This window comes from Rousettus aegyptiacus, unplaced genomic scaffold (genome assembly GCF_014176215.1).
Source record: "Rousettus aegyptiacus isolate mRouAeg1 unplaced genomic scaffold, mRouAeg1.p scaffold_m13_p_17, whole genome shotgun sequence".
Classification (NCBI taxonomy): Eukaryota; Metazoa; Chordata; class Mammalia; order Chiroptera; family Pteropodidae; genus Rousettus; species Rousettus aegyptiacus.
The window spans coordinates 29156188-29169126 of record NW_023416292.1 but is presented as its reverse complement, the minus strand read 5'-3'; the positions used below and the strand labels follow the sequence as shown (position 1 = coordinate 29169126).

The following is a 12939-nucleotide window of genomic DNA, read 5'->3' as shown; positions in this document are numbered from 1 at the left end:
CATCTCAGATTGCGGCCCACTCGAGAGCGTTCCTGAAGTAATACTTCCACCTGGTGGCAGAGCAGCAGGGAGCAGAGCTGCTCGGGCGCGAAGGAGCCCTGCGCCCCGCGTGGGGAAGGCCAGCCGGGGAGCCCGTGCCGGTTCTGAGAGGCAAACCCCACTGCCCCGGGCTGCGGGACAGCCTTAAACTTCCAAACCCAAACGGTGGCGACAGGCCAAGTGCAGCTCCCAACTCTGCTCTTTGCTGTGAAAAGTCTTGGGCAAGTTAATTAACTTCATTTTCTCTTCTGAAGAGGTGCGGGCACAGGCGCCCCGAGGGGGGGACCCGGACGCAGCAGCCATTAACTGGTGACCTTCGGGGAACCCCTCGGGCCTGTCTCGGAGAGTTCTCCTTCTGCTTTTCCCCACCTTCTGCCTACGTTACCAAACCATTTCTCCGCTCAAAAATATCCATGGTTCTCCCTGCCTCTCATATGAATCTCTGTCGGAGCCGTCTACACAGTGCACCCCACGTGGGTCCCCTCTGCTCGGTACCTACAGCTCCGAGGCGGTGGCCGCTCTCCACCTGCCCCTCCCCAGACAGGCGTCCTCTGAGCACGGGGGCTTGGTGACTCCCCACCCGCAATCTCCTGCTCCCTTCCTCTAGCCATCTCTGACGAATTGGGAAATTAAGCAACTATTTTATGTTGAAGGTTAACGAACTTCGCTTAAATCTGAGATAACCTTGCAAAGGCCCAGAAGTCCATTTCAAGGTTAAATTTGCTCTGCCCTGGTTGCTCATTTACTCCCTAAGCCGAATCGTCTTCCCATTAAAAGATTAACTTTTCACCTGGAACCTCCTCTACCCTCATGGGGCCGTGGGTAATGACTGTTTCCTGCCACACTCAGCAGTGAGCCAGGCTGCTGGTGGCTGCCCCTAGACGGCGCTTTCCGCGAGTACCGAGAGGACGCTAAAACCAGGTTTGTCGCTGGGTGTCTCCTGTGGGCTCAGAACCGCAGTGGGAGATGAAGGGGCAGGTGAGTGAGGGCGCAGGCCGGAGGCCGCATGAGGCGTCACAGGCGCTAACCGCGAATGCAGCAGGCGAGAGGCTTGGCAAGGGCCGCTCATGTGGACAGGTGGTGAGACACGGAGGGGACCGGCAAAGGAAGGCTTCCTTCAAGGATGCCGCACACAGAGGTTCTCTCTAGCTAAGTCTGCGAACCAGCTCTGCTGGAACGGTGACCCTTAGGAGGAAACCTGAATCAAAACCCGTTCACTCGGAAAGGGCTCCGGGCGATCTAGAAGGTTCAGGCCTTGCCCTCCGGATGTGTTTTGTACCTTGACCACACTGTCACCTGGTCCCAGGCAGAGGAAAACCAGCGACATGGCTGCTGCTTCTAAAAGGCAAAGGAGTCAATGTTTCACAAACAGTTGGACAGTTTCTTTAGGGAATAAGCTTATTTGGAACGAGGTGCCAGTTCCCTCCAATGCACAGAGTCCTGAGACTGTGATCAGGTGAGGTTGAATCTAGAGGTAACTGGAGAGTATCACCCAAGAACAACGAGCAAGTCACAGGGATATTGGCACTGTCTGCGGGGAATTGGGATTGTCCAAGCCCGTAGGGAATTTTTATAAAAATGTATTTGAGCCAAACAGAGACTATGCCCGGAAGCCAGATCGCAAGAGACGGAGAACGCTTCCCAGGACGGCGGTTGGCAGCTTCCTCGAAGCACGTGGGATTGGGGGGGGGGGGGCATGACGTGAAGGTGGGAGACAGCGAGCCGGGAATGGGGGTCACGGGAGAGCTGACGCCGTGCGCTCTCTTGAGCATGGTTTCTTCTGAAAAGAGGCGTTTTCAAAGGTGTGTGAACCTGGATCCGCAAAACGACGAGCAGGACCGACTTGGGGCAAAGGTGAGCCTTTCACTCGAGAGGCCACGTGCCTGGGATGTGACTCCCCACCAGGACCTGCCCGCGCAGGCATTTGTGATCGGATCACCCCGTGAGGTTACTTTCCATCGAGGCCCTTGTTCATCCACGCTGTAAAGACAGACAAATGGACTAACAAAACAGAGCATCTGGAAATAGGAACCATGCTTGGCTACACACATTTGCCTCTTTCCAAGATGCTACGAGCCAGGCCATGAGAGTCAGAGCATGTCACTAGACCTGTGAAGGTGAGCAAAGTATTTTAATCTCCTTGAACTTCAAGTTTCTCGTCCGTCCATGAAGTGCGGATCATAATATTTGTGTTTGGGGATTATTAAAGGGTTGAAACTTTAATGCACACAAAACAGTTTACACAGTGCGTAGCACCTCATGAAGCGCTTGATAAACGGTTGCAATTTCATCGTTATTATCGAGAAGCCATTCTGTCATCCTGAGGGGTGTTTATGTAATCAGATTATTCCGCTGTTCAGTGAAATAGGAAAAGCCTCAGCCTTTCAAAGCACTGTGTGAGCATTCGGGTTCGTGTCAAACCCTCACCCCCACCCCATACGCCCTAAACGGTCTCCAACACCCCGATTCACAGCGTGGCTGTGCTCCAAAACGCCACTGGGGAGTCATTTATTTAGAACTCAAAACACGTTTTTCCACAGGAGTCGGATGGAAGTGTTGCAGAAGGCACAAACGGCCTCGAGGTGCTTTCCACCCCCACTCCACGGCCTTGTCCCTTCCCTCAGTCAGGCCCTTCCCTCAGTCGGGAAAAGCTGGTTTGAACCTGATATCTGAGATCGTTAACAACAGATACCAGCGTCCTTGCTCTTGGCATTCTAGCTGCCTTATCACTGGTATGCGGTTGCATCTCGCCCTTTTACGGTGAGCCAAAAAGCCTGGACGGATTAAAGGAGCCGAAATGGGCTAAAGTTCTTGGCTGACAAGAAACTTTTCTCTTTTTCTCCTCCTCCTCGTCAGCCGTGATAAAGGCGGTAAAAAGACAAAAGACTGGAATGGAGATCAGATGAAATGGGAATACAAACAAGCCACTGGGTAGCTTGGGTCCTCCCTTTACTATCTCGTAACTTTAAGTCTGGTATGGATCACACGGAAATACGTAAAAAACGTACAGTGCTAAGTCTCCCTCCCAAACTTAGGGAAAGTTAGGACGGCCAGGTTGTCCTTCTCTTCAACTGTAAGCCTTAGATCGGACCTCTCATGAAAAGAAAGGGCTCGGTACTCTTCTGAGCTTTACATGTGCTAGGAAAGGGGGGGAGGGGATGCATCGTAGTTGTATTTTCGTGCTGAAAAAAAAATCTTTTAAAAGCAATTTGACAAGTAATCAATGTGAACCAACTATTTGGCTCTGTATTGTGAAACTGAAAATCGGGAGCGTCTGTCTTTAGAGGCTCCCGGAGACATGACTTGGGGCCTCCTTCCGTAACAATTTACTACAGCATTCTCTTCAAATGCAGAATCAGGGGAGCAATCCCTTCCCTCTCCCCTTCGCATGGAAGTAGAAAGGGCACAGGAAATAGAAACGCGGCGAAGCAGTATTCCGTGTGTATAAAGATGCCGGGTTATTTCCCCCTTCCCGGGCAGCTTTCAGATGAAATAACCCGCCCTGTGCCAGGCGAGTAGTTCTGCGGGAGCCTGGACCATTTCTCTGGGATGAGACAGGACCGGCGTTGAGTTTCTGGGCCAGGAGTCTGCGGAAGAGCGTTTCTGTGTGCGTGTGTGTGTGTGTGTGTGTGTGATGTTTAGGACGTGGGCTTTGTCGAGACGTCGGGAGCTGAAACCCGGCGGAGAAGTCTCATCCGACAAGGCAGAGAGAGGACAGACAGCCGGGGCTTAAATTCAAGTAATGGACATTTATGGACAGCAGCCGGGTGTCGCACGCCGTCCTACTGCCGAGACACGGACTGTGGGGGGGTGGGGGAGGGGGTCCCAGGTTCAGTGAAGACTCCCAGCACACAGCAGATGGTCAAGGCTATGGTTTCTGTTCAGCAAAATCGGCAGACGGGAAAGGCGCAGGGGGCGGACTCTGGAGGAAACGAGGTGCGAATTCCCGGGAGCCCTTTCTCAGTGGAATTACGCAGGACACACGTGAGTGGTGGCAACAAGCGTGAAAGGTTTTCTGCCAGGGAAGGTCGTTCGTTTCGGAGGTGCCGCGCCCGGGGTTTTCCACGGGGCGCCGGTCGTACGGACGCACTCTGCCTGACCCGGACTGACTTTTCTAGGTCTGAGAGGGAAAGCCGTTGTTCAGCATAAACCACGTTGTTCGCACAAGCGGTCGAGACTCGGCGAGCCACAGGGGATGGTGAGAAGCCTCCCGAAATCCGCCTTCCCAGGCTCCAGCCGAGGTCCGACCTTGCAAGCAGGCCTTTTGAGGGGTAGCGTGCTCGGGCCTGCTATGTGAACTCTTTTATGCACACGTGGGCTGAAATAAACGATTGTGATACAGTTAGGTAAATTCAACGATTCATTCATTGGACTAAAAATTACTGAGCCCAGGAAGGGTCTAGAAGGGAGGAGATAAGTTAGACATGGTTATTGAACTTGGTCAGACTCAACTCAGCACCTCAGGTGCTCCTGCCCACCCACCGACAAGGTGCTTTGTCTGTCAAACGCTCTGTGGCTGCGCCCCGAATTCCTCCCCTTAGCCTCATTCGGAGCCCACCGCGGATGCCAGGGGCCCCGTTTTCCGTCACGTAGCCTCCTTCTGCTAACACCTGAGGTAGGTGTTCTGTTTGACTTGACTGGACTCTGGCGTGGCCCCGGATGCCCTCAGGCCAGCTCTGCCCCATCCTGGTCCCCGCCGGGATCCCCAGCACACCATGCTCCATCTGACCTCCCTCACCCCCTTGCTCATGAGAGCAGCTGCTCCGTTGGCGTTGGAGGCCCTGGTACCCGGGGCTCATCCCCATCCCTCAGCCGGTGATGTCGAAGTCATCCAGTTCCTGCTCACAGCCTCTGGCTCGTCTTCGCCCCCTTGCCAGCCGCAGGGGAGGTGCCCAGAGCCACAGCGTCTCGCCTCTCCCACGGATCCTCGTGCAGGATCTCGCCGGACCCGCGGCGACACGTGCAGCTCATGCCCGCGGCGTCTCTGCGGCTTCTGTCCACACTGCCCTGGCCCCGGCTGGAAGGATTTGCCCCCAAACCGTCCCTTTCTTTCCTCTCTCGGGGGTGGTTATAGCAGAAGGACCAGGCTCTGCGTTTGCAGGGTGCAGCCTGGGAATAGGAATGAATGGAGCTAAGATATCGTTTTCTCTGTCTCAAAATTAACGTGTTCAATCACCCGGTCAAGGAGTTGAGAGAAAAAAGAAAAAAGAAAAAAAATCAGCTTTCTCCCTGGGATCAACTACAGCTCCAAGCAATTCAGACATCAGAGAATCCTGGGAACTCCCAGATGTTAGGATCAGTTCAGCCCACATTTTCCCACCCTGACCGATCTCCTCCCAAAAAAGGCACAGAGCGATGAACTAGCCTAGCCCTACAGCGTGTTCAGGAAATGCTCAGCGTAACTCAGATGACCAGGAAAAGCCACCAAGAAATGACATGGTGAGAAAGGAGCCAGGTTCTGGAAAGATGTGAATGCCATGATACGGGCACTCGGAAGACGAGAGGCAGGTTAAGACTTGCGTTTTAGAAAAATCCCAGGCAGCCGGAGGGAGACGAGATGGAGCTTGAATCTAGAGGCAGAGAGACAAAGATGAGACGTTTGTGTAATCACCTCAGGAGCAGTGGCGGGGCCGACATGAGGGATATTTAGAACCAGATCATAGGGTGGGACGGGGGGTTGGGGGGGTGTTGTGACCCCCTGCGCACCTTGGGCAGCACCTCCACTGGGATGCGGAACATGGCGGCCTGCTAGTGATGAACCCCAACAGCTTCGTGCTGTATCCTCCGTCCTCTCCTCGACCTCCGAAGTATTCTCACTGGGTTTCGTTCTGTTCACTTTGGTTTTTCCTCCGAAGGTCCAGAAATGCCCATGGTGTGCGTGACGGACTTTGAGGCCCGTGCACGGGAGCTTCTGAGGAAATCGACTTGGGATTATATCGACGGCGGAGCTGACGAAGGCCTCACACGAGATGACAACGTTGCGGCATTTAAAAAGTTTGGTCTTCCGTATCCTTTCTGCTGTTTAATCGAGGTGCCCTGACCAAGCGCTCCTAGGAAGGGGGGCAGCCCTGGTTTCTGCCTACAAAGAACACAGAGGACTCAGGATAAGATAATGGCTTTTGTTGGTTTTGTTTCAGGTAGGGGGCAGGTAGCTAGGGAGAGGCTGGCTGGAGAGAGAACTTATCTTAGTGCCTCTGCAGAATGAGCACAAGCGAGCCTTCATTCCCGCAACTTGATCCCTAGACAGGATAGGGCAAGAATCCCAAGGTCGCCTGTCACCCGGGCAGGGAGAATAAGCCCTCTGGGGAGGCCTAAGTTCCTAAGCTTCTGGCTTGGAAGAAAGAACGATGAAACGGAGAGGACTTGGGGTGGGAGGAAATCTGGACACCCGAGACGTCTTAGGGGTGAAAGAGGTTTGATTCAAGGGGGAGACATGGACTAGAGCAGCAGGGGGCAGAGCCCGGACCAGCAAATAGCGGCCCACAGGCCAGGTCGGGCCCCCTGCCTATTTTTATATGGATCACAAGCTAAGGATGGCTTCCCCGCGTCCCCCTCTCATTTTTAAATGGTTGAAAAAAATCGAAAGAAGATGAAGATTTGTAACATGCAAAAATTATACGAAATTCGAATTTCAGGGTCCATAAAGTTTTACTAGAGAACAGTTAGGCTGTCCTTTATATATTGTGACAAAGATTGAATGGTGCACAAAGCCTAAATCATTTCCAGTTGGCCCTTTGCAGAAAAAGCGTGTTGACTCCGGTGACAGAGAGGTCAGGGAAAAGCTGAAAAATGCGACACAAAGTGAACGCGGGGTTCTGTGTTTTCATACGTGTTTAGCCCAGTTCCGGGCACTTTCATTGCTTAATCATTTCGTCATCACGAGGCCTTTAGGAAATTGGGATTATTACTCACGAACGAGGCTGTCTTACTCGTTTGGCACAGTCGGTGTTTCCGGAAAAATGTTTCCACGTTTGTGTACAAGGATGATATTTTGTGAAAGACAAGCATGTTTGGACCCCGAGGAAGAGTTGTATATACTTGTTGTCTGTGACTTTCCTCACCTTCTTCTAACGCGACATTTACGTCAAATCTTCAGATGAACGAGCCTCCAGTGGAATGACACTGCGCTCGCTCCCTGGGCTTCGTCCCCTCCCGTGACCCTTTACCTTCCTTTACCTTACGGAGGCTGTTCTGCCGGAGAAGGGAGGGCCTGGGCCACCTGCTGTGCGCTCTGTTCCTTTCTAGGCCTTGTTCTGTGAATTGATCAGAGCAGCCGAGGGCTGAGAGTCTGGGCAGGGCTGCTGGGATACCCAGGCCCCCCGGGGCAAGTGGGGGGGGGGGCTGGTGGGACCACTGGAGCACAGGACGGGGCCCCTGGGAGCCGCTTCCTGGGAGGCGGAGCCTCCTGTTGGCCGTGCTGCCCGCGGCCGACTCGCCACGGGTGTCCCAGGGGGCCGCAGCTGGACCCGGCGGCACCAGCGACCCACAGGCCCCGGCGGCGCTGGAGGGCAGTCCCGCCAGCGGAAAACCTCTGTCGTCCGCGCAGAATTCGCCTCCGTCCCTGGTACCTGAGAGACGTGTCGCAGGTGGACACCCGGACCACAGTCCTGGGGCAGGAGATCAGCGCCCCCATTTGCATCGCGCCCACGAGTTTCCACTGCCTGGCCTGGCCCGATGGGGAGTTGAGCACGGCCAGAGGTGTGAGCCTGCCCCGCCCCGCCCGGGGTCTCTTCTCGGGGGGGCCAGAACGTGTGCAGGAGGTGCCCTCCGGGGCGCGGGGTTGGGGAGCGCTCAGGCGGCCCCAGGACTTCTCTAGAGAAGGGGCCGAGGGCCAGCGGCCTGGTCGGAACCGAGGAGGGTGGGGAAAGGCACGTTTGGTGCTGTGTTTGCACACCGCCTCGCCCAAGGCCGAGGAAGTGTCCGTTCTCCATAGCAGAGAATGGTTGGGGTGCGCGCAGACCTCACGAAGCATCCCACGGAAGGGGGCGTCAGCCCCTCGGACTCGTAGGTCCGTGGGAAAACACGTGCTCGTCTTGGGCCCCGGGACAAGCAGGGAATCCTGACGCGAGGTCCTCGCATGAGGCCCAGGCAGGCGCCTTTGTCCAGATGTTCTCTCTTCCTTCTCGATTACCTCTGTCATCGTATTTGACAGTTTCTTATTAGGTCATCCCTCCTTCCTGGTCGCTCCTCATTCTGTACCCCCACCCCATCCACCGCACCAAAAAATAATAGAGAGAAAGAAAGGGGAGGGGAGGGCAGGGGAGGGGCAGGGCGGAGTGGGCTGAAATTATCCTGGCGACCCCTTTGTAATCTTCCCCCTGAGCCTGCTCTGTTTCCTGCGGGCTGCCCAGTGCTCCCTCGGGCTCGTTTCCTGACTCAGCACCGTGGGAGGAAGGGACCCCAAGGATCCCGGAGATGAAAGTGGCCCGCGTCTGGGTCAGGAACCCCGTCTGGCTGGGCGGAAACACGAACGCCCCGAATGGATGTGCCCCGTCGTGTCGGGGGTGGGGCACCCCTTGTTGACATTAGGAGCTGAAACTGTTCGTGGTCGATTAGGCCCAATCCTCTGCCCATGGTTTATAGAGCGATAGTGGCGTTAACCCGCTGGAGAATCCCACTGAGAACGACTCGAGCGGGAAACGAGAACTGTGCGGGGCCGCAACTGTGCCGACGACGTCCCCGACGTCCTCGTCACCGGCCTCGTCACCGGCCTCGCCGGTCGCTGGCGTCTGTGCGGGCATCACCACTTCACAACTTAAAAAATGCTCCTCCGTCCCGCCGCGGGGCGCGCACGTCCTCGGGCGGCACCCTCTCTAACCCCCCTCTGCTTTGTTAATGAGGCCACGACAAGCCCATTGTCCTGTCCGGAAGCTGCAACGTGCCGGACGCAGGTTGGGGGGCTAAATGAATGACCTGTCCGTCTGGAAATGCGACCGCGGAGCACGGAGCGCGACGCGGGCAGCGCTCGGCCTCCCGGTCGGGTCAAGACCCCTCTGCCCCGGCCCCACAGGGAAACGGAAGGAAGTCAAGCCCCGCCTGGACTCCCAGGGCGAGTGGGCTGGGGGCAACGCCTCGCCCCCCGTCCAGATCGCCCCTCCCCTGCCCTCCAACCTGAGCTATGCCATTGCTTCGCAGCCGCCCAAGCAGCTGGCATCTGCTACGTCACCAGCACCTACGCCAGCCGTACCCTCGAAGACATTGCTGCTGCTGCCCCCAGAGGCCTCCGGTGGCTCCAGCTCTACGTGCAGACAGATCGGCAGCTGAACGAACAGCTGATCCAGCGGGCGGAGTCCTTGGGTTTCAAAGCCCTGGTAATCACTGTGGACACACCCAAAATTGGCAAGAGGCGGTGTGACATTCGAAACCAACTGGACCTGGAGAAGATGATAATGCTCATGGATCTTCGATCACCTAAGGAGGTAGGAAAGACACCGGGTCCCATGGGCAGACGCGACAGAAGGTGAATTCCCGCCCCTAGCCCCCCACCCCACCCCCTGTGTGTGTTTCCAGGGGAATTCACCGAGTGCCCACTCCGTGCCAGACCCCGAGGCTGCAGCAGCTCGAAAATCAGGTCTGGCCCCTGCGCCGCAGAGCTTCCAGACAAACAGAAAAGGAGACAGAATGTTCTCACTCCTGGAGCTGCCTGGCTTGTCACCGGAAGTGTCCTGGCCAGGGCTGATGCTGGGAAATAGGAAAGCTACAGACAGGAATTTTGCATGGTTTAGAGAGTTACCTAGACACGTCCTTCCAACATTTTCTGCTTTATGGCACACTTAGAAAGTGATCATTTGGGATGGCACACTTAGATGAACTGACCCTCCGAAGAGGCTGCTCGCAACCAAGGTGACCAGCGCATGGAGTGTAACCAGCCCAGGCCCCACCCTGCTGCCTTGGGAACTCGAGGGCTCAGCATCTTTGCATACCTGGAATTCGTCCCTGGAGAACCGGGGTGCTACAGCCCACTCGTTTGGCGTCTCTGACTAGGTGGCTGCAAAGGGCATTTCGCCCCTTACAATTCTAGTCAGACGGGATGGCGTACCCCAGAGAGAGGAAGCCAGGGTCGAGTTGGGATCCTGGGGCTGCAGTAGAGATAGCGATACCGGTCAGTGGGCGGCCGCGATACCCAGCCGCGTGATTCAGCAGTTCTCATTAATTCATTAACTCATACACAAATGGCCTTGAGGTTTCCCAGAATCCTCCTCTCGGATGCCACGGGCACATTGGAATTTATGGATATTTGATGCACATGGTGATCCAGGGGTAAATATTGGGAAATATTTGTTTTGGGGTCCTTGAAGTATTGTTTAGTTCTAATTACCCCGTGCGTAGCTCGACCACACACGTTACATTGGCCTATAAATGCCTCCTCTGCTTAGCCATCTCACTGACTAAACTCTGAGTTCTTTTAAAGTAGAGATTGTACCTTATTTACCATTTTGTCCCCAGACCCTGGCACAGTGGTTGAACAGGGACACAACTAATAGTTAATGAATAAGCAATCGGAGTGGAAATTCTCTTCGTTAGGAAAAGGAGCTAGAAGTAGGGTTGATTTCCGTCGCCCCTCTTCTCAAACTTATAAATGCTGCTTTTCGCTTATCGTTCGGCAGCTCTCTAAATGCGTCTCGTCCCGGGGATGGGTCAGATGGTCGCGAAGGAGCTCAGAACCAAGGTTCCCGTTTATTTCCCATAGGGAAATGCAGCGCCCCGACCCCGGGTGTCTGTCGTGGACGCGTCCTTCTGCTGGAACGATCTCGCCTGGCTTCGGAGCATCACTCGACTGCCCATCATCCTTAAAGGGATCTTGACAAAAGAGGATGCAGAGCTAGCACTGAGACACCGTGTGGATGGCATCATCGTTTCCAACCACGGCGGCAGGCAGCTCGATGGCGTCCCTGCTTCTGTAAGCAGGATGACTTCAGAGGGGCTGTGTTTGTGAGTGGTGTGTGTCCGTGTGTGTCCGCGCGCGTGTGTGTGTGTCCGGCACAAGGTATCCTGTGCAATTTGGTGCATACTCTCTTCTCCCTTACCGCATGTGTCGGTGTACCCACGTGAATTTTAAGGACGTTCCGCCGTTAATAATAGCGTAGTGCGTGCCAGGCTCTTTTTACGCACTTTACCTATGTCACCTCTGAATCTCACAGCCGTCCTGCAAGACAGCTGTCACCATCCCTGTGTTACAGACGGGGATCCTGGCATTTATAGATGTTAAGCGACTTCTCCCAAGTTGACACGTTTAGTAAGTAATGAGGTGTGATTGGTAAGAGAGGGTCCCAACACACTGAGGTCTCCCGCCTCCGGGAGGAAGCGTCCAGCTCTCACGCCTGTCTGCACGGATTGTCACCCCATATTTTCTCACAGGACACATCCCAGGGAGGAACAGTGCATCCCTTAAGCTAATAAATAACCATCTTTCACCATAAAACTCTAAAAATGCCCTATAAACTCTTTGCTGAAAATTTACAACAGTCGGTAATTTTTCCCCTAACTTAGGAATTATGTCCATTTATAGGTGGAGTTCGGGGGAAGGAAATGAAGAGGAAAGAGGCAGGGAAAGAGTCTTTAAGTGGAGATTAATTGTGGATTTATTCTCAGGAAGATTACAGAGTTTGTATTTTTCAAGAGACTCTTCCATTTCTGTTTGGGAGAAAGGGGAGTGATTTTTTTTCTCTTAAGCGGTTTTGGCCTTTTTATAACATATGTAAAATGTGCACTGCAGATAAATTATAAAATATACCTAAGCAGAAAGAAAAAGATAAAATTACCCCTATTTTCATCGCTATCATTAATGTCGACATTTTGGGAATTGTCTTATCAACTTCTTAATACAAATATAACATTTTAGGTTTAAAAAAATGATAGAAAATATTTTGTAATTTTTTTCACATAAATATATTAAGAACATCATATTATTTCAGCATATCTACTCCTCTTATTATTAATGATGTGGAACATGAATAGACTTTTTTTTAAGATTTATTTTTCAATTACAGTTGACTTACAGTTGACTTGTATCAGGTGTACCGCTTCGTAGTTAGACATTTACGTAACTTATGAAGTGATGCCCCTGGTTAGTCTAGTACCCACGTGACAGCACACAGAGCCATTACAGAATCGTTGACTGCATTCCCCGTGACTGCTTTACAACTGTTAACTTGTCCTCCTTATTGGTGAGTGAACAGTTTACCTAACCAACTTCCTATCATTGAACATCTAGATTGCTTCTGTGCTTTCGCTGTTTTAAACAATGCACCAGTGACCATCCTTAAAGCTTTAGCATATTCTCAATTACTTCTTTAAGACAAATTGTGGGAAATACAAAAGCTACATCCACTGATTTGTATATTCCGAGGCTCGCACGGCTTGGGGGTCTAAGGTGCCAACTACTGGCCACCTCCTCTCCCACGGGGCTGTCACTGAGAACTAACTGGCATCGAGTGAGGAGCCCACATAGAGAGCGAGGCACACTTTACGGGGGCTCCCCGAAAAAGCCGATGCAAGGGAATGGTGAGGCCCCCTACTTCCTTCCGGATCCTGATCTGCGAGACTGGGAGGCCACATCTCAGACACCGGCCCTGTGCCACCCCAGCGGTGCTTACTAGAAAGCTGCAGAAAGACCCCGTGACCCACACGCGGTGACTGGGGCCCAGCAGAAGGACCCCGTGACCCACACGCGGTGACTGGGGCCCGGCATTCTCTCATAAAATAACTCCATAGCACGTCGTACTGTAGGCTTTCTCCCGAATCGGTCTAGCTAGTCTTGCTCCCTTGGGGAGGATGGAGCGGTGAGTGGAGAACGAGGCCAACGGACTTCCCCACTGTGGGGCCAGAGAAGCATTTCTCCTGCCTCATTATGCCGACCAACACGTTTCCTCCCAAGCCTTTGACCGAACCATCGAACTC

At 53.7% G+C, this 12939-nt stretch overlaps 1 protein-coding gene across 1 annotated transcript in view; it reads left to right on the top strand.

The window, feature by feature from the left end:
* HAO2 (hydroxyacid oxidase 2) overlaps positions 1–12939 on the top strand; it is a 34997-nt gene that overhangs the window by 20760 nt on the left and 1298 nt on the right. Inside the window, exons 3-7 of the mRNA XM_036235189.1 lie at positions 5755–5816; positions 7586–7737; positions 8880–8930; positions 9175–9458; positions 10730–10939. Coding sequence (XP_036091082.1) covers positions 5755–5816; positions 7586–7737; positions 8880–8930; positions 9175–9458; positions 10730–10939 — 759 coding nt within the window. The remainder of the gene's footprint in view (positions 1–5754; positions 5817–7585; positions 7738–8879; positions 8931–9174; positions 9459–10729; positions 10940–12939) is intronic.